General features: G+C 39.1%; 2 protein-coding genes across 10 annotated transcripts in view; one reads left to right on the forward strand and one right to left on the reverse strand.

Annotated features, from left to right (window-relative positions):
- ITGB1BP1 (integrin subunit beta 1 binding protein 1) overlaps positions 1–7,616 on the forward strand; it is a 9,208-nt gene extending 1,592 nt beyond the window's left edge. Inside the window, exons 2-8 of one of the 7 annotated variants that reach the window (XM_072926373.1) lie at positions 401–501; positions 1,171–1,237; positions 1,432–1,510; positions 2,212–2,348; positions 3,531–3,623; positions 6,428–6,577; positions 7,257–7,616. In XM_072926373.1, coding sequence (XP_072782474.1) covers positions 422–501; positions 1,171–1,237; positions 1,432–1,510; positions 2,212–2,348; positions 3,531–3,623; positions 6,428–6,577; positions 7,257–7,328 — 678 coding nt within the window. In that variant the 5' untranslated portion in view covers positions 401–421 and the 3' untranslated portion in view covers positions 7,329–7,616. Of the gene's footprint in view, positions 1–400; positions 502–1,170; positions 1,239–1,431; positions 1,511–2,211; positions 2,349–3,530; positions 3,624–6,427; positions 6,578–7,256 lie in introns of those variants that run through there. The other 6 variants (XM_072926374.1, XM_002197719.7, XM_072926376.1 and 3 more) reach the window with 6 other exon arrangements.
- A 281-nt stretch (positions 7,617–7,897) lies between these two features.
- ASAP2 (ArfGAP with SH3 domain, ankyrin repeat and PH domain 2) overlaps positions 7,898–18,251 on the reverse strand; it is an 82,386-nt gene continuing 72,032 nt past the window's right edge. For 2 of the 3 annotated variants that reach the window (XM_030270065.4, XM_030270067.4), the window contains 4 exons: positions 17,281–17,348; positions 16,027–16,136; positions 12,120–12,242; positions 7,898–10,533 (listed from right to left, as the gene is read on the reverse strand). In XM_030270065.4, the coding sequence (XP_030125925.1) occupies positions 10,459–10,533; positions 12,120–12,242; positions 16,027–16,136; positions 17,281–17,348 (376 nt within the window). In that variant the 3' untranslated portion in view covers positions 7,898–10,458. The remainder of the gene's footprint in view (positions 10,534–12,119; positions 12,243–16,026; positions 16,137–17,280; positions 17,349–18,251) is intronic. The other variant, XM_072926372.1, reaches the window with a different exon arrangement.

Genomic DNA, 18,251 nt, shown 5'->3' on the forward strand with positions numbered 1-18,251 from the left:
CATTGGAGCAGGGAATGTGCTGTATGCACTTTACAGGACACTTAGATTGTATTCACAAATAAAAATTACCTAATACATTTAGGTGGGAGTAAATTTTAAATTTTGAATTTGCATTGTGTCTACATCTATCCATGCATTAGAAACTGACCTATGCAACACTGTGTAAACTAGGTAGTAGCCTTTTTTGACAATTCAGAAGGATAGGGAAGTTTTAGCAGAGAGCCTGAGGAGCTTTCCCCAGTCAAACATGAAGAGCCCCAGAGTAAAATTCCTACCTCCATTCACAGAGTCCTGTGCAAGTTTTCACTTTTGGTCCCCTTTGGACACAGTCACTGGTATTTGCCTGGACCTCCTTCCTTTGATTATATGTCAGGCTTTAATTTTTATTTTTTCTACTTAGAAGATCTTCTTTGATCCAATTATGAAAAAATGTTTAGAAAAGGAAAAAAGCGACATAGCAGCAGCAGCTCACAAAGCAGTGAAATCAGCACTAAAAGCAAGGTAAGCTGTTGGATATGGTGTTTTTTCTCTTTGTAAAGCACTTGGGTTTGTTACAAGGTAACAGTTCAGTGGTTCACTTGCACTGGTGTGACTTCCGTAAAATGCCATGTTCCACAAAGAGAACTTTCTACTTCTGTTCCTCAGATTGTGTTATGGAAGTTGAAGGTACCTATCAATCATAAAGCCCATGTATTCTGAGATGAATACTCAGTCACTTCCATGGTGAATTACACAAACACAAGATTTTCTTGCAGCACATAGAAAGGTTTGAAGGAAAAATTAATACATTTTTTCTTAAATTTTGCCTTTAATGACAGTGTCTGGTAATAGGTACCAAGAATGAGTTTTTTCTCCAGTACTTTTTGGGTTCTCAGTATCTCTAAAAGCAGTCTTAATTTTGAATAATGTGTTTGTTTTGTCTGATTGGTTTTAGAATGATCACTTGAATATTCTGGATTTCCCAAGGTGCTGTTTCTTTTCCCCTGCACTACTATGCTATTTCAAGTATTGGTGACAAGTATGTAGCTGTCAATTTCTTCATGTAAAATTGCAGTACCAGAATGATTTGAACATAACCTTAAGGTTTATTTTTCCTTTTTCTCTGGACATAATCATAAGGTTCATTTTCTCTTCTTCTGTCATTTCCTTCTTCTTTCAAAACTTCTCAAGGGTTCCTGATGAACTTTTATCAGTCCAATCTGCACTGAAGCAGAAAGATAACTTCAAGAAAGAAACAGGTGGTACTGTTTTTTCCTCCCCATTTTCCAGTGCTGCTGAAGTAACTAGAACATAAACTGTAGGTTTTTGTTTGTGGTGTTTTTTTTGTTTTGGTTTGTTTTTTTTTCTTTTAAGAGTTGAGGCAGAGCATCTAGAAGTGAATTGTTAACACATTCTCAGTACCTTTCTGATGATGATAATTTTTTTCCTTAGTCTGTAGATTCCAGTCTTGGGGGACTTTCTAGGTCTAGTACTGTGGCCAGCCTAGATACAGACTCCACAAAAAGTTCAGGTATGTAGTCAGAGCTTGAGCAGGTATGGATAGAGCAGGATTAACTTTCTGTCTTTGTATAAAACAGCAGAAAATGGAAACGCTTAAGATAGGTATTTTCAGTAATAATGAGTGAATCTGTTAGGTAGCCTGGTGGTTAATGCAGGCACAGCCCTAGACCTCTAAGAGTTATTAATGATTCATCTAGAATTAAGTCACTGTTTTCAAAGTAAAGTGTCTGAGGAAGAAGAACTTAGTTGTGCTACCAGTCTATTACCAGCACAAGTCGTGTACAGCTTTTCAAATGGCTGTTTTCTGCTTTTCTAAGTTTACATTTGCACCAAAATAATGGAAATAAGATTTGATTTTACTTGTATTTAGTCACCAGTGTATCACTGTTGGACCAAACAGTTAATTTGAAACAAATAGACCTCAAAAAGTAGAACCAGCTTTTTATGTTTTCTGATTCAAGATTGTTAACTCCAGATATGAATTGGCATAAACAGTGCTGTATCATGGATGCATATGAAACTGTTGCCTTCACCAAGGGTCTGTTCTAAATCAACCCAGTACAGTTCATTAAAGAGTTAATATACTGTGATAAGTGTTTGATGAAAGTCTGCAAAATTAGGGAATTTATTATGTTAGCCCTGTCAACAGTAATTAGAATAGCATTACAGTTCTGGAAGTCTTCAGAATAGTTTTGTTTTACTTTGTTGCAGGACAAAGCAATAGTAATTCTGATACGTGTGCAGAATTCAGAGTTAAATATGTTGGTGCCATTGAAAAATTGAAATACAATGAGAGCAAAAGTCTTGAAGGACCACTGGACTTGATAAATTACATAGATGTTGCACAGGTAAGTGGATTACAAAAGGCAATACCAAAAAAGTCAAGACATCTTAAATTTAGGTGTGTTTTTTTTTTTATTTATCCTGTGGTTTGACATCTGTAAATTTTAGATTTACTTGAAGAAAGTGGCATACTTAACTATTAACCTATTACTCTCAAAGCCATCACAGTTCTATAATTTTAGGTGACTGGAGAAGATGCACCCAGAGAACCATTCTGCAGAAGGAGGCTCAGAGCCAAGGCCCTTTTCATGTGTACTTATTGAACAAGTCCCAGCTGAAAGCTGTTACATTGCCTCCAACAGGATTAGGATTAGTATCCAGGAAGGAATATCTCCCCAGGTTCTTCAGTACTGTAGAAGTTTTCCCATAGAGGAAGATGTCAAGTTTCTGCAAGTTTCATCACTCATGAACCTGTGACCAAAGAACCTGAATAATATTTGGGTCATCCTTGCCAAACTTACTTGCTTGTACTTACTTTTGTACTGAAAGCCATAACTGGTTGTTCTCACTAGGTAGCTGATTATATATTTTTAAAAGCACAGAATGTCTGTTTATTGTGCAGCAACTTGCCATTTCTGAATATGTGCTAAACCGTTTTTGCAGCCAAACAGTGAAGGTGCTGTCAGTGGAACGTGGACCACCTTGGCTCAGTGCAGCATGATAGGCCATGCATCATTTTTCAGCCAACCTGATTTGACCACAGGGCCAACTCTCCCCTGAAATGATAAATTCCTTTCTGGAACCATGTGATATTTAGAGTAGAACAGAGCAGAATGGAATGGAGTGTTTCTTCTGGAAGGGACCCATGGTGACCATCAGTCCAAACTGCCTGACCACTTCAGAGCTGACAAACAGTTAAATGTGTTGTAAAGGGCATTGTCTAAGTGCCTCTTAAACAGTTGACAGGTTTGGGGCATCAACCACCTTTCTAGGAAGCCTGTTCAAGTGTCTGGTCACCCTGTCAGTAAAGAAATGCCTCCTAATGTCCAGTCTAATGTCCAGTCTCCCCTGAATGTAGTTCACATTAAGCAACTGGGCGAGTGCTGGGCAGAGCCGGATCTGAGCAGGGTTTGTGGTGGTCCTGACCCAGTGGACCCAAGTACACAAAAATATGTTTTCTGTTATGTATCTTCACTGTTCATGTTCCTCTGTCTGCACTAAAGGCTTTTGTTTGTTTCCCTCCAAAGCAAGATGGAAAGTTACCTTTTGTTCCAGGTGAAGAGGAGTTTATTATGGGAGTTTCCAAATACGGCATTAAAGTTTCCACATCTGATCAGTATGTAAGTGCTGCACCCAACTTGTCTTTCTGATGAGAGTTGAAAAGTGCTTTCATTTCTTTCTCTGGTAGATGATCTGTGTGACCAAAATGTCATTTCTGGCTTTAAGCAAAAGTGAAACAAACAAGCTCTCCCAGCAGCACTGCTTCATGTCATATCTCCACAGGCTGTGTTTTCCTGGAATTATGACAAAAAGCTGTTCCTTGTGAGATAGAACACCATACAAAAGGCAAGCAAGTCTTTGGTAATACTCTTTGGATGCCATTATATAATGAGGGAAAGTAGTGTGACTGTGTTGGCCAAAACCATCGGTTCCTCAGCCCAAGTTAGTAAGGCAGTTCCTCTTGGTGTTTCTGTGAAAAGGATGGGGTTTTTCTAAGAATACCTGAATTGCCCAACTCTTTTAAGTTCCATCCTTGCACTCCTAATCTAAGAGTTAGAGTTCACTCTGGCATTAAAGCCTCATGATTCCACTTTATTGATCAAGCCTACTTTTAGTTTGCATAATTTCCTACATGTAGTTTATTTTAGTTTATTTTCCTACTTCAAGTAGCTTCTTTGCTAAAAATAAAAATCCAGTCTCTTCCCCAGGGCCCTCCAGTTGCCTTTGTGTAGCTTTGTGTTGTAGCCATGTGGTTTCCTTCTGGTTGCCCTCAGAGCCCCAGATACCATAAATACTTGGCCTTATGAAGCCTTGACTCATCAACAACCCAGTGATGCCTGTTCATGAAAACCTCAAGTATGAGCACAGAGAATACCGTCACTTAACAGTTGAATGCTCTAAAGAGAGCCAAAAAGCTTCCTTTGGTCCCTTCAAAAAATAAAACACTTGTTACTAATGTCTGGGAGGAAGGGTAGTACTTGTTATTCAGACTTTGAATTCTTTTAAATTCTGTTTTTGCTCTCCTAAATTCTTAATTCTCAAAAACATAGGTTACACTATTATTTAAATTCCTTTGTGGTTTGATAAAGATCAAATAGCTAATATCCATCATTTTTCTGTCTTCAAGCTGCAAGCACGCACAAGCAGATGAAGCCTTTTGTGGTTAAGCTAGCTTGCACTGACAATTTATTGCACTGCATTGTTCCCCAAATTCTGGCTTTTTGCATCTGTGTCACTGTAGGCATTTGTCCTTCAGTGTGTTAGTTCACCAAATTCTTTTCACAGAGTTCCAAGATACTGAAAGGATGGGAAGAAATTAATTTACAAGGAGACTGTACTCAAAAGAATTCTATCATCCCTCTTTTAGTGATAATCCACATACATATTAGCACTGTAGCAAATTCCAAGTAAGCAATCCTTGAGAGTTACTAGTAATTTGGTGAACAGTCTTGGCATCTTTTTTACAGAGATGGGAGGATGGATGCAGTAAGTTCCAGGCAGGTTCCAGCTGCCCTGAGTGTGGTGTGATATTGCTGATGGTGAAAGCAATGTGAGCAATGAGCTGAGTGAGCTTCAGGATGGAGATGTTTTTTCAGCAAGGTGACCTTCGGGCTGTGGTGGAGGTCTCTCCCTCCAGGGTTCCAAGGCAGGCAGGAAGCTCACTGCCCATTTTTACAGCTTCTGTATCAAAGTGGGCATTTCTTTATACCCTTCAGCTGACAAAAACAGGTTTTGATGCCATGAACACAGAGCTGTCTAGAATTTCTAAGACCCTGGAGATGGTATGACTGGAATAGACTAGATGAATATGATCAGAGGGCAGGATGGCTGGAGAAGAAAGGCTTTGTGTAGGGTGCAGCTGCAGAGACTTTGTACTGGGTGTCTTCTACCAATCCTCTCTGGAATGGCCAAAATCAGAAGTGTTGTGACTAAAGTGGAAATCCTGCAGTTCTGATGGAGAGTAGAATTCTGCCAGATGAGATCTGTAGAAGAGTCAGGACACATCTTGTGGTTTAGGTCACAAACAGCCTGGCTACAGCCACATGGCTATTGCCCCCCAAAGCAACTGACCTTGTCTATACTCTCTTCTGGGAACAGTTTCCTGTGTGTATCCTTCCCAAGACTGAGACGGGATTGTCTGGAAAAATACTGGGAAAGTTAAGAAGTTGTTTTAAGTTCCCTCTGTGCCAGAAGGACAGTGTCCCACCTGGCACAGAGCCTCAGTGAGGGTTGGTGGGAAGTGAATGTGCGCTTTAAGATTATGGCCAGGAATGTCACCACAGAATCATGGGAGGGGCTGAGTTGGAAGGGGTCTGAAAGATCCTCTGGTTCCACCCCCCTGCCATGGGCAGGGACACCTCCCACTGGAGCCAGTTGCTCAAAGCCCCCTCTAACCTGACCTCGAACACTTCCAGGGATTGGGCATCCACAACTCCTCTGAGCAACGTGTTCCAGTGCCTCACCACTCCCACAGTAAAGAATTTCTTACCTTAAATTCAATAACCTACTATAAACCTACTCTTTCAGTTTAAAGCCATTCAAATCCCCTTTTTGTCACAACATGCCCCTGTAAAAACTCCCTTTCCTGCTCTCTAGCGGACCCCCTTCAGGTACTGGAAGGTGCCCTAAAGTCTTCCCAAGAGCTTTCTCTTCTCCTGGCTGAACAACTCTCTCAGCTTGTCTTCACAGTCCACATAGGAATATATTTCTAAAGTAGAAGCAAATGTTAAAGCTAAACTTGTGCTTAACCACCACTTTTTAAAATCAAGACTAAATTCTCAAGTAAAAAAAAAAATAACTAAGGAAAGCTTTTCTCCTTTAAATAAACCTAAAGTATTTTTTCGTAAGTAAGAATAAAAATTAGGAAAACTGAAATATCTGTTGCACTGTTCTAGAGTAACTTTTATTTGCTGTGTGCTTTCAGGATGTGTTACATAGACATGCTCTCTATTTGATTGTAAGGATGGTGTGCTATGACGATGGTCTTGGAGCAGGAAAAAGTTTACTGGCTTTGAAGACAACAGATGCAGCCTCTGAAGAATGCAGCCTTTGGGTATATCAGTGCAATAGTTTGGTAAGAGTTTATGCTTTCTGTATTTAAATTAGGTAAAGGGAGATTCTAAAACCCAATGCTCTTGTGAAGGCTTTTTGGCAGAAGGAGGATTGCTGAATTAAAAACGTACAAATGTGTGCTGGCTGAGGAGGGGAAAACAGCCCTGCTGTCTAAATTGGATCGTCTCTGAGGAAAACACCTACATTCCCTAAATATGCCAGTGACTGTACTCACCTGAGAAAGCTCTGTCCAGTCTAAAGGGTGCTGTGGCAGCACCTATGGACAATCTCCACCTGTATTTCCAAAGACAAAAACCTCTTAATATATAGAGCAGGAAGGGATGGAGCAACAATTCTGGTAATAGAGCATGCAACCATATTTGTAATAAGGAAGGTGATTTCTCCTTATGAGTACGAGAATTCATTGTCAGGATGCTCTGATGACACAGACCCTTGGCTGGCAGCACTGGGGGAACACAAAAAATGAGGTTCTGAATGCTGATGCTGTGCTATGCTGACAGCCAGCAATTCTGACTTGGCTCAAAAGAGCTCGTGTAAGACAGTTTTTACATATCATTGCAGGCCAGATAAATGAAATCTGGTCTCACAAAGCAAAATGAAGGACACATTCTTCTTTAAATGAGCTTTGAGAAGTTTAGAATTCTTCAGAAAGTGTTAATGTGTGTGTTTGGGTTTTTTAGGAACAAGCACAAGCCATTTGCAAAGTGTTGTCTACAGCCTTTGATTCAGTTTTAATGTCGGAGAAGTCCTGACTTTCTTCGGCAGCAGTGTTCGTGTGGAGGCACCGGGGCTCCTCGTGGCACCACGGACAGCTGGGAGCCACACACAGTCCTAGGAAAGGCTTCCTGTGCAAAGAAGAGCCACACAGCCTTGCACATGGTACTCTGGCATTCCCCAAACGTGACTTGAAGATTCCATCTTCAGTTTCCGGGACATTACAGAATTTTATATTTAACACAGTTTGTCTTTTTCCTAAATAATGTTTTCTATGTTAATGTCAATATTGCAGAAACGTAAAATAAAACTGACACTTGCTTCTACCTCGTTGTCTGAAAAACAATTTGTTAATACAGACTTTGATTCTGCTTAAGCCAGACACCAGAAGAAAACAAAAGCACAGTGGGGTAAGAGGGAGTTATTTGGTGCTTTACCCCTTTAATTTAATCTCAGGTGTGCCATCTACAGTTTTTCTGTTCAGCTGAAGTTCATAAGAAATACATTTTTTCCTCAAGTGATAATTGTTTGTATTTGTCATTTTTATACATTAAAAAGAACAGTATTGTGTAAGCAATACAAGGGAACAGAAGAGAAGCAGAAAAAGTGATTTTAAAAGTAGTTTTATTTTTCCAGACATTTGACTGGTTAACAAGAGTAAAATTTATTAATCATGCTCTAATTATAAATCACTGCATCCAGGACATTGAAAATAAGAGTTGATTTTAGGTTATACAATATATACAGTTGCTCTGCAACTAAACAAAATAAAAACAACTGAATTGAATATTATACATCTCATAGCATTCTAAGCTGCATTTTAAGTGTCACTTGCTCCTTTTTAAACAGTTAACACAGCAACCTAATAGTCTGTCTATTAACAGGTTTTTTGAATCAGATTTGAAAAGCTGTATGAAATATGCCAAAATTTTGGACTTAAAATTCTTAATTTTATATTATAAATAGATATCTACAGGTTCTAGAATTTCATTTTTCTCTGCCAGAGGAGAAAACTTTTTGAGAAATGCAGAAAATCAAGGGATAAATTTTGCTTAGCTGCTCTTTATTGGTCTTTGGGATTTTACTTGTCTGCACTGTTAGTGCTATTAAGTTGTAGTCCACAAGTTTCCTGGTATTTAAGTGACCAGTAAACAAAGTTGTGACGTTTTACTCTATTCCTCTTCTAGCAGAACTCAAGGGAAATTTGTATCATTTTTTACTGTTACGAATTGTTACATACACTATAAGATTCTGTGTTAAAAATACTGTACATTAGGAGATCTGTGCAAAATAATATGCCCATTTACTCTCTAGACTCTATCAGGGATAGAAACATACAAAATAGTGTTGCAAACTGAACGTATCAGTAAGTGAATAAAACTGTAGTGCTAAACTATTACTCTATCATTTTACTTGGAACTTTGAAAATACAGACTAATTTGCTTCAACTTGCAATAAAAATATCTTGAAACATTCCAGTTTGTTCCCCATTTATACTGCAGCAACAGCATCTAGGAAGTGAAAGTTACACATCTATGTGGCTGTACCCACACGCCCGAGAGGCATCAACCAGCGGTACCATTCAGGAAGGGTGATACAGGGTGAGATCAGTGTTGCTCTTCCAGCATTTTCACAACGTGGTTTTTCTCCAAGTGAGCACAGATGTGGTAGTTGTGGCCTGTTTTCCATTCCTTCCAATATGAAATGGCCAATTTAAGCACCATTTGCCAGAAATCCAAAGCTCTCTTGATAAATCTAGAGATACAATGTTCACATAACGTGATCAAAGCCAATGTGACCTAGACATTGATTTTCTGTATCCTATGCCTCAGTTGTTTCCTGTAGCATAAGCAAAACCTGGTACAATTTCACAATATACAAACATCAAAATTATGTCAGATCTGTATTGGTGTTTTAAATTCCATCAACCAACTGGGAACTATCCATGGCCTAGCTTTTGTTCACAAATCAGCAAAACAAGTTTAACAACAGTGTAGCTACCATATATGTGGGTATTCTATATAAATACAGAGTGAGTTGGCAAACTATCATTGTTTGCAAGGTAGTGGCACACGAATTTCATAAACCAGAACATAACGTAGTGAACTTCTGAGGTGTCAGGTATCTCATTGACCAAGGACAACATGTTCCACTAAGTATGTTCTCTCTGTGAACACATTGCTGGATGATTTAAAGAAAATTCAAGAATTTAAAAATAAAGTCTTAATGCTATAATGAGACAAGTGTAAGAAATGTTCTGCAATCCATCATCATAATTAAGTACAGTTCAGGAAGTGCAGTTTTCAAATCCTTGAGTTAATATAGTAACTCATTAATATTGCCATAGTTTAGTTAACCAGCAGTAGTCACACTAAATGACCAAGTGGATGTAACATACGTAAAGAACATTCAAAAAACAGGTTCTACACACATGCAGCATAGAAAAACAAAACAGTCTCAAGCTCACAAAATTAGAACTAGAAAGTTCAACAACTAACACAGATTTCAGGTAACTTTAAGCAAATATCTACATCCATTCTGAAAGAAAGAAGTTTCTCCTGTGGTAAACTGAAGTACTTTTTCACTTTCACCTGGCCAAAGACACATAATTAAAACAAATTCTTCTGCAACTGTTGGCATCCTTGATGACAGCCAGTATGGCAAGCTACTGAATGAGTCCATTTCAGAACTACACAGCAGCTTACACATTTTGGTTCCAACACTTCAAATGGTATCAAGAACTGGATAAGTTCACTGCCCTGGTAGATGCATACACAATTTATTCAACTGGGGAAGCAACACTGAACTGTTGTACTGTCATGTTACAAAAGGGAGAATAAAATTACAGTGAATTGATCAACAAGAACATTCATAATGTGATATTCAGACATGGATTTTGATTGTTAAAGCTTTTCAGTTCACCTTGAAAAATATAGGAAGAGTTGTTTGTTTTTAAAAGTGTAAACTGCTTATGAGAAGTTTTCACGTAGAAAAAAGTTTAAAAGTCCCAAAACCAGAACAATGGCAATATAAAAGTAAGCTACAGTACCTAGGACTTGGGCAGTGCTCTGGCAAGGTGGCTACGGAAAGGTAGGTGAAATGGAATAGAACAAAACTTATTTCTGTGACTGCTGGAAATGAGAAATGTCTCCACTTATCAGTAGCAATCTAGTCAACAATAAAGTGCACAAATGATACAGGGAAAGCTCCTTTCCGACTGGGATCTCCATCAATATGACCAATCTGAAAGAGTACAGATATTTTTCAAGTTAAATCTCAAAATGACATTTCAGTATCACCAAGATGAATACCAGTGACCTTCCTACCTGTAGTACAAGCCTCCCACCAAATCTTTTCTGTGATAGTGCTACTTTTCTTCCACCAGTAGGAAAATTCAGTCCTACAGGGTGCGTGTTTATCAGCTTTAGGTTGGGTTTTTGTCAAATGCAAAAGTTTTATCCAGTCCTTTGAATATACAACATCTTACTGCAGTACCACTGCTGCATAATTCCAGTGCAATCTGTAATGCCTGGCAGCCCACATTTGGCCTCTGCTGAGGTGCTTCTTTAACCATCACTGTGAGGCAAAACAATGGTTCAACCTTCAACAGTTTCAGATTTTACATTAACCTGTTTCTGTTTATACAGCTTATTGTCAATTTAGATGCAAATTGTTCACTAGCTAACAGATTAAGGCAACTGTTTTCATGCACAATAATTTTCCAAGATTTTGCTTTAGCCAATAAGATTCTGGAATGTAAAAACTTGAGATGGTTTCCCAGCTCAAATAGACTCAGTCCTAGTCATCTGAAGATTGAGGACAATACAAAGCTCTCCTCTGGTGCTGTCCTGGGGTGACTTTAGGATGCTATATAGTATTTGTATCCCCATCCGTCTGTTTAGCCCAGAAATAAGTTCTGCACCTTTAAAACTAGATCTGAGAGCTAAGGGAGGCAGAAGGAGAATCGGCGGAGTGTCTGAGGAGCTGTATTCAAATCACAAAGATGAGAGCTTCAGCTCTCTCTCGCTGCGTGTTGTCTGCAGCACAGACAGTGAGCGGGACAGAGCTCTCCTTTGCTTTCAGTTAGTTTTTAGCCCACTGAGGCAGACAAGTTCCCTGGACTGTAGCTGTTCTTTTTCCTGGAACTATTTAGCCCTGCTTTGGACCAAAAACCAGAAATATACCAGGAGCTCACGCCTGTGGCCCACTAGGGCCCGGGACACGGCATTTACAACGCAGGAGAGACTGATAAGAGACTGAGCAAGCCGAGCTACACCTCACAAAAAGGACCCTCTCTGAATTCACCATCTCTTCAGAACATCGAGAGGTTCCATTGTTTAATACTATTCATTTTTTCATGTCTGTGAGTACTTTGCTTGTTATATTAACCGCTTTTTTCACTTTTCTCAAAGGAGGTTTATCTCCCAAACAGGTAGGGGGAAGAGCCACTGAATTCAGCCCTTTAGAGGACATCCCTTTGGAAATTCCCTTCCAAATTTGTCCCAAACCAGGACAGACACCCACTACATAGCACCTGTAATAGCAGATTCTTAAATTGCTGACACTCTGCCAAAAATTTTCTGGATCACACAGACCATGTTCCCTGTGTATTGTGAACCCTACTAATCAGATTTCTTTTTTTTATTTTTTTTTTCCTTCTAAAAGCTTGTCTGAAGTTTGACTATTGAAATTTCATCTCTGGTTGCCATGAGATGAAACTTTTCTTGTTATTTTGGTAACTCACCAGGGATCTTCTGAAGTGAGTGTCAACCTCTAAGATTTAATTACTTTCTTTCAAAGTGTGTTGACAGAAAATGCAAAATACTCACCCACCACTCCTGATCTTCTTCACCATCAACTACAATAATATCTCCCTCTGCAAAAGTCAGCTCATCTGGGTTATCTGCTACACAGTTGTATATTGCTTTTACTCTCTTGGGTTTAGTTTTTGACTGAAATGAAAAAAAAAACCAAAAAACCCTGAAGGTAAATAATACATCAAAGAAGAAACAAAGTAGACTTGGAGTTTTTTAAAGAAAGTTTCAGAACTGCTTCCAGCTGCTGTTTTTCATAGGTTAGAGTTCAGCTATATATTTTATGCTGGGTGCTCATGCTTCAGGCTGAATCTGGCACCAACCAAAGCTTTTTGGAACCACTGTGCCAATAATATAGGCCATATTTCCCTTAGAAATTCTGCATTTTGGCTCACCCAAACCTACAGAGGGCTCACCCTCCATCTTCAGAGATCTACATCACTGCAGTGAGTATAATTTTGTTTAGAAGATGGGGTGAACAAATTCTGTGCAAATGTAACAGCAGCAGCATTACCAGAGGGAGGCCTGAGCCACCTGCCAATATGCTCCTTCTTAATTTTCTAAACCCATTCCAATAGTGTAAGAACCCACCAAAACATCCTCTGCCTCCAAGCAGTGCTCTGACGACTGCCAGCCACAGGAGTCTTTTGGCAGCTCTTTCAAAAGTGAAGTTTAGTAAGGAGTTGCAATATTCCAGTATGGCAGTGGGACTCAGTTGTAGCTATGTTCTGTGCAAAGTGATATCAAAATTGTTTCACTCCGGTTTTCCTCATCTGACACCTTTTCCAGTGCAAACCAGTCTGCTGCTGCATTTCTTTTCAGCCTCCTCATTCTCTGCTGCAGACAAAAAATAATGCTGCCTACACAGCGTTTCCATGCAAAACAACTCAACAAGTGAAGAGGCTCAAGAGCTGGAGGCAAAGTGCAAAGCTTTCCACAATGAGTTCACCCTTTTCCCAGCCATAGGGAACGAACATCTCTCCTTTCTACCCTAAAGTGTCAGAGCAGAGCTGTAAGTGCCATTTAGGTCTCAGATGGCTGTTAATGCAGTGGCTGTTTGGGACAGAAGTTCCACATGGCATAAGATGGCCTCACCACCATACTGGAGTTCCCCCAGTGCCCGGTCCCAGTCTCTAGTTAGATCAGCCATGGAGCAAGACAGCTTGAAAAGGAACAAAAGACCCCATTTACAACTCTCATTTTCTCCATCAGCAAAATGCTCTGCTGAGGACAGAACTGCCCAATGGTTTAACTGTGCCATTTTGCTAGAGCTGAGAACCATGCAGAGAAAAGAAGGAATGTGGATGGGGAAGGATGGAGGCAGCATGATTGTTATGTTCCTCTGGAAGCATTCATTTGCATTCTAGTATAAATTCTATATAAATTCTAATAAAAATAAAGCTCTGGCCTGCCCAGGGCAAGCACACCCTGAGGCTCTCACCCCTGTGAGCTGCCAGCCCAGCACTGCAGCACAGCAATTTTTCCAGACACTCCCTCTCAGACAAATGACAGTCTGAACCACAACCACCTTTTAGGTCAAAAGAGAAAAGCTTCACATCAGTATAACAGTGATATAATTACTAACTTCAAAGTGCAGTAATTACAGGTATTTCTTGTTCTTTAGAAGGCAAGGAAATTAAAATAGATCTCATTCCCAGAGGAATAAAATCTTCTAGGAAAATTTCCCATGTATCTACAAAATGGTTTCAAAAATCTAAATATCACATTGAGGAAAATAAATCAAAAGGTGAGTCAGGAATTTCCCCCTGATAAACAGGCTATTAGGTAAATGCACAGTGTAGGAGATAAGCCGCTGGCCAAATGTGCATGTACAAATTGACCTATATTTTCTTTACTCATGAAGCATTTCTGCATTAATTTTCCAAATTTTGGCTGGCCTCTGAATTCCCTGGCAGGGTAAAGACATAGCAAAAAAGCCAGGAGTATAAGGCTAAATGGAGCAATTTAGCCAAAGAACTTTAGCTAGACTGATCTAGCTAAAGCTCTTTAGCTGAGGGGCCCTTGACTAAATCTCAGCTAAGATGCTTTAGGTAGATTGATTTAGCCAAAGCATCTTAACTAGCACACACTCCTGAGTCAGGTTTTCCCTTACTTCTCTGTCCTATTACAGAAGAAAATCACCCAGCTAATTTGCTCAGTCAGAATTCAGTCAGAATTCACCTTAATGAAGACCTAGAGACAGATGGAGAGTCAGATATGTTCTTCACATTATGTGCAATTAATATGAAACACTGAAGACACTGACCCTAAAACTAGCCAGCACAGCCTATTCCTTCATAGCTAAATCAATTTGTGCTATTAAAGAAAAAAAAAAAAAAAAAAAAAGAGAGAACAACATAGGGAAACCACAATTTTAATTTATATAGAAAGTAAGGTTAGGAGCCTTTTCAGATGTGTTGGAAGGATGTAACCAGTGCTTACACTTGAACCCCAGCACACACAATGGAAATTAAGGTCAGAGCCCAGTAGCTTCACGACAACATAAGCAATTGGCACTACTTAGACAACTTAATTTTTTGAGGCCTAAAAAATGAAGGTTATTTTAATGTAACTTAGTTGAACAAGAGTGGGGGAGGTAAGAAACCAGAAAATTTTATACTTTCAACTAATGCAAGATGATGTCTCTGAGGTTTCTCATCATTATCAGATGAGAAACAAGTAACGGGGGCTCTGTGTACTCAAGACCAATGGCAAGGCTATGCACACAAACAGAACTCTGTCCTCAAGAGCTGCTATTTCAGTGGATATCGTTAAGGAAAAATGGTTGAAGGGAGAGACACAGGGGACTGAAGGAAGCAGGTCTTTTCATTACAAGCCATTAACAAGACCATTGCAGGGCCCGGCACAGCACGCCTCCTACCTCTCTGTTTATTATTTACTGCTGAACCATACTCCCACACAGAGTGTGTGAAACAGCCCAGACCTAGTCACACACAGCATCTTGGAAATGTACAGGTTCTACATACTGTGATTTGCTTCCTGCAGAGATATACTCTCATATGGGTCTTTTACATCTATCACACAAGAAACCAACATAAAATTGAAGCAAAGACCAAAAACCAAGTTAACTATACATAATGTACAGCTCCTCTGACGTATGGAAATATATCCCTTTACCTACACCAGTATAAGATTACAGGTACTAATATATGTTACCATTCATGGTCCTAGATTAAAAATATAAGTAAAGAGTATAAAAAGGCCACACAATCGGATCAAGAGTCCATCTAAATCCAGTATCGCTTGTCTAATAGTCACTGTAAGGCTAGGGGAGGGTGGAGAAGAAGAATACAGAATTAACCACCTTCTGCTGAGGATGTGCTTACCAAGAGATTTCTTTCCTGTCACCAGGTGAATGCTGAGAACTGACAGCACAAAGAAAGAACTTCTTTTGAGTTTGACTCCTACTAATCTTGTTTGAAGTCATTTCACCAGTATTTGACATATGTCAGTATATCTATGTCCATTATAAAAGCACAAGAGTTCTCTTATAACTCACTTCACTGAAGACTGAGAATGAAGCTACATGTTACAAGTGACTCTCCAAGCTCACCTACAAGTCACTAACTCATAAAGCTTATCTATCTCCAATAAGTCAAACCCTATTCTGTGGATTGTGTTGGTCACATGTGGACATGAACAAAGAATCCAACTGGTTTGGTTTGCTCTTTTAAACTTAAAATTACATACTATCCTATAGGAAATTCAAGGAAAAAAAATGTTTTTATAACTAGTAAAAGTCACACAGATACTCAAACACAGGATATGTTCTTATGTTTATGTGCCTTGTATGTTTCATGGCTCTCACACTTTTACCATGGCAGGACACACATATGAAACTACAGTATGTTTCATAGAATGCAGGACATGAATAAAATCCAATACCTCATTTTGTACTTACTATTTGTGATTTTCTTGGCATTGGTGCTGGTGGCTGTATTTGTGCCAAAGTATTTGCTGTAGAACCAGTTTGTGTTCCTGGAATGTCACATACAGAAGATGACTCTCCTGCTAAGGTAAATAAACCAAGTAATATTAGGCATGCTTTGAAAAAAAGTAAGAGTGATGGTATCAACTGAAACCAAACTAATTATTCTTAAAAGTATATAAATAATTTTATATCCCATGAGTACTTAATTTTTACTGGTTCTTTCTAAATAATGGAACAGAATTCTATATTTTCCTTACCAAAAAGACCACTTTTCCCAAAGACAACTATCTAAGACATTAAACAGTGCAGATATTTTTCTATTCTATATGCGTATCTGACACCTTGTTTATGACATTGCAAACAAAAATTTTCAAAATGCATCCTTTGTTTGAGTGGGTTTTAAGGTGAGGTTAGAAAAACTAAAGCCTAGCTGGAATTGAATCTGGCAAGGAATGTCCAAGACAACAAGAAGAACTTCTATAAATCCATAGGTAACAAAAGGAAAATAAGAGAATATACGGAGCCATTGTTGAACCAAGATGAGATTCTGGTTACAAAGTACATGGAAAAGACTGAGCTTCTGAATGCCTTCTTGGCCTTAGCCTTTATTAGCAAGACCGGTCTTCAGGAAACCTATTCCACACATCAGGGGAGAATCTGGAGCAATGAAGTACAAAGTCCTGCACTGGGGAATGAACAGGCCATGCATCAGTATATGCTGGAGGCCACTTGGCTGAAAAGCAGGACCAGAGGCAGTGACCACAAACTGAAACACAGGAGCCTCTGTCTGAACATCAGGAAACACTTGGCCACTGTGAGGGTGATACAGCCCTGGCACAGGTTGCCCAGAGAGATTGTGGAGTCTCCATCCTCTGAGCACAGTGCTGTGTGATCCACTCCTGTTGTTCCCTCTTGAGAAAAGGGGTTAGATCCAGTAACCTGCAGAGGTCCCTCCCAACATCAACCATTCTGTGATTATGCTTATTACATGGTCCCATTATTGACTTTATTTGGCCCATAGCTCTGTTCATGCTAGAGAACTTGAGGCATCAGGGCCTACATAATCACAAAGAAAAACAAGAATGTCAGCACTGATTATATTTAAATGTGTAAGGTATATGAACAGATTAAAGAAAACCCACAAAAACTCAGACAACCCACAATCTCCCTTTGATTGCTATGACAGCTTAACTATAATGAAATAAATCTCTAAACCACAATTACCAGGTTGTTGTAGAGACCCAAGTCCTCTGGTCTGCCCTTTGTTAGTTAAGCCAGATGACTTCTCAGTCCTGTGCAGAAAGTGAGAAATTGGTTAATTTCAGAAACAAACAAGATCTCAAAAAACAACAATATAGAGTACTTTCCAAATTATAAAAGTCTTGGCATGTCTTCAGGAAAATCTGGTGACAGCTATTTTGCTTTTTAAAGTACTAATTTTCTTCTGTATTTTTAATTAAGTGAATTGAAAGTTGCACCTAATTTTTAAAAAGGCAGAAAAATAATACGTTTGATTATTACAATTCATGTCTTTTCCTGAGATTTGAAGTTCCTTTCACTGTTATTTTATGTTTTTCTTAAAATTATGCATCCATATTTGTTTGTGCGTTATAGAAAGCTTCAAAAATTTGTGTCTGCCTTTTGGGTAGCATGGTACATGCAAAAACAAAAAGGCTAAAAAGAAGCTTAAGGGTCAAGGTTGCTTTCATCTTTCAGTCCCAATTTGCAAATGAAAACTTATTTCTTCCAAAATTTGCTCCAAGGCCCTATTTTCTAGACTTCTCATTACCTTATTGATCTCCCTGGTTCCCACCTCAGTATTTCATTTTACTGCAATGCCCCAAACTGAACACAGCAGTCCTGCTGAGGCACCACTGATGTTGAGACAGTTGAGAGAATTAATTCCTATCATTTGCAGGTTATGGTAAAACTATATTCTTTAATTCTTCCACAACAGCACTAGGTCCTCTGCCTTACTTACTATGTCCTTACAGATCCTTCTTCTAAGGACTTTTGCTTACCATACTCTGCTGTTCTCCATGCTTCACTCCTGTACTTGACTGTTCTTAATTACTAAGAGCTGCTTACTGAATGACACCCTTCTTTTCCCTTGACTACTCCTTCAGTTTCTCAAGCATGCTTTGGATATGATTCTGTTTTCCAGTGCGTTTGTCCTTCCTAACTTATTTTTCTGC

This window comes from Taeniopygia guttata, chromosome 3, assembly GCF_048771995.1.
Source record: "Taeniopygia guttata chromosome 3, bTaeGut7.mat, whole genome shotgun sequence".
NCBI lineage: Eukaryota > Metazoa > Chordata > Aves > Passeriformes > Estrildidae > Taeniopygia > Taeniopygia guttata.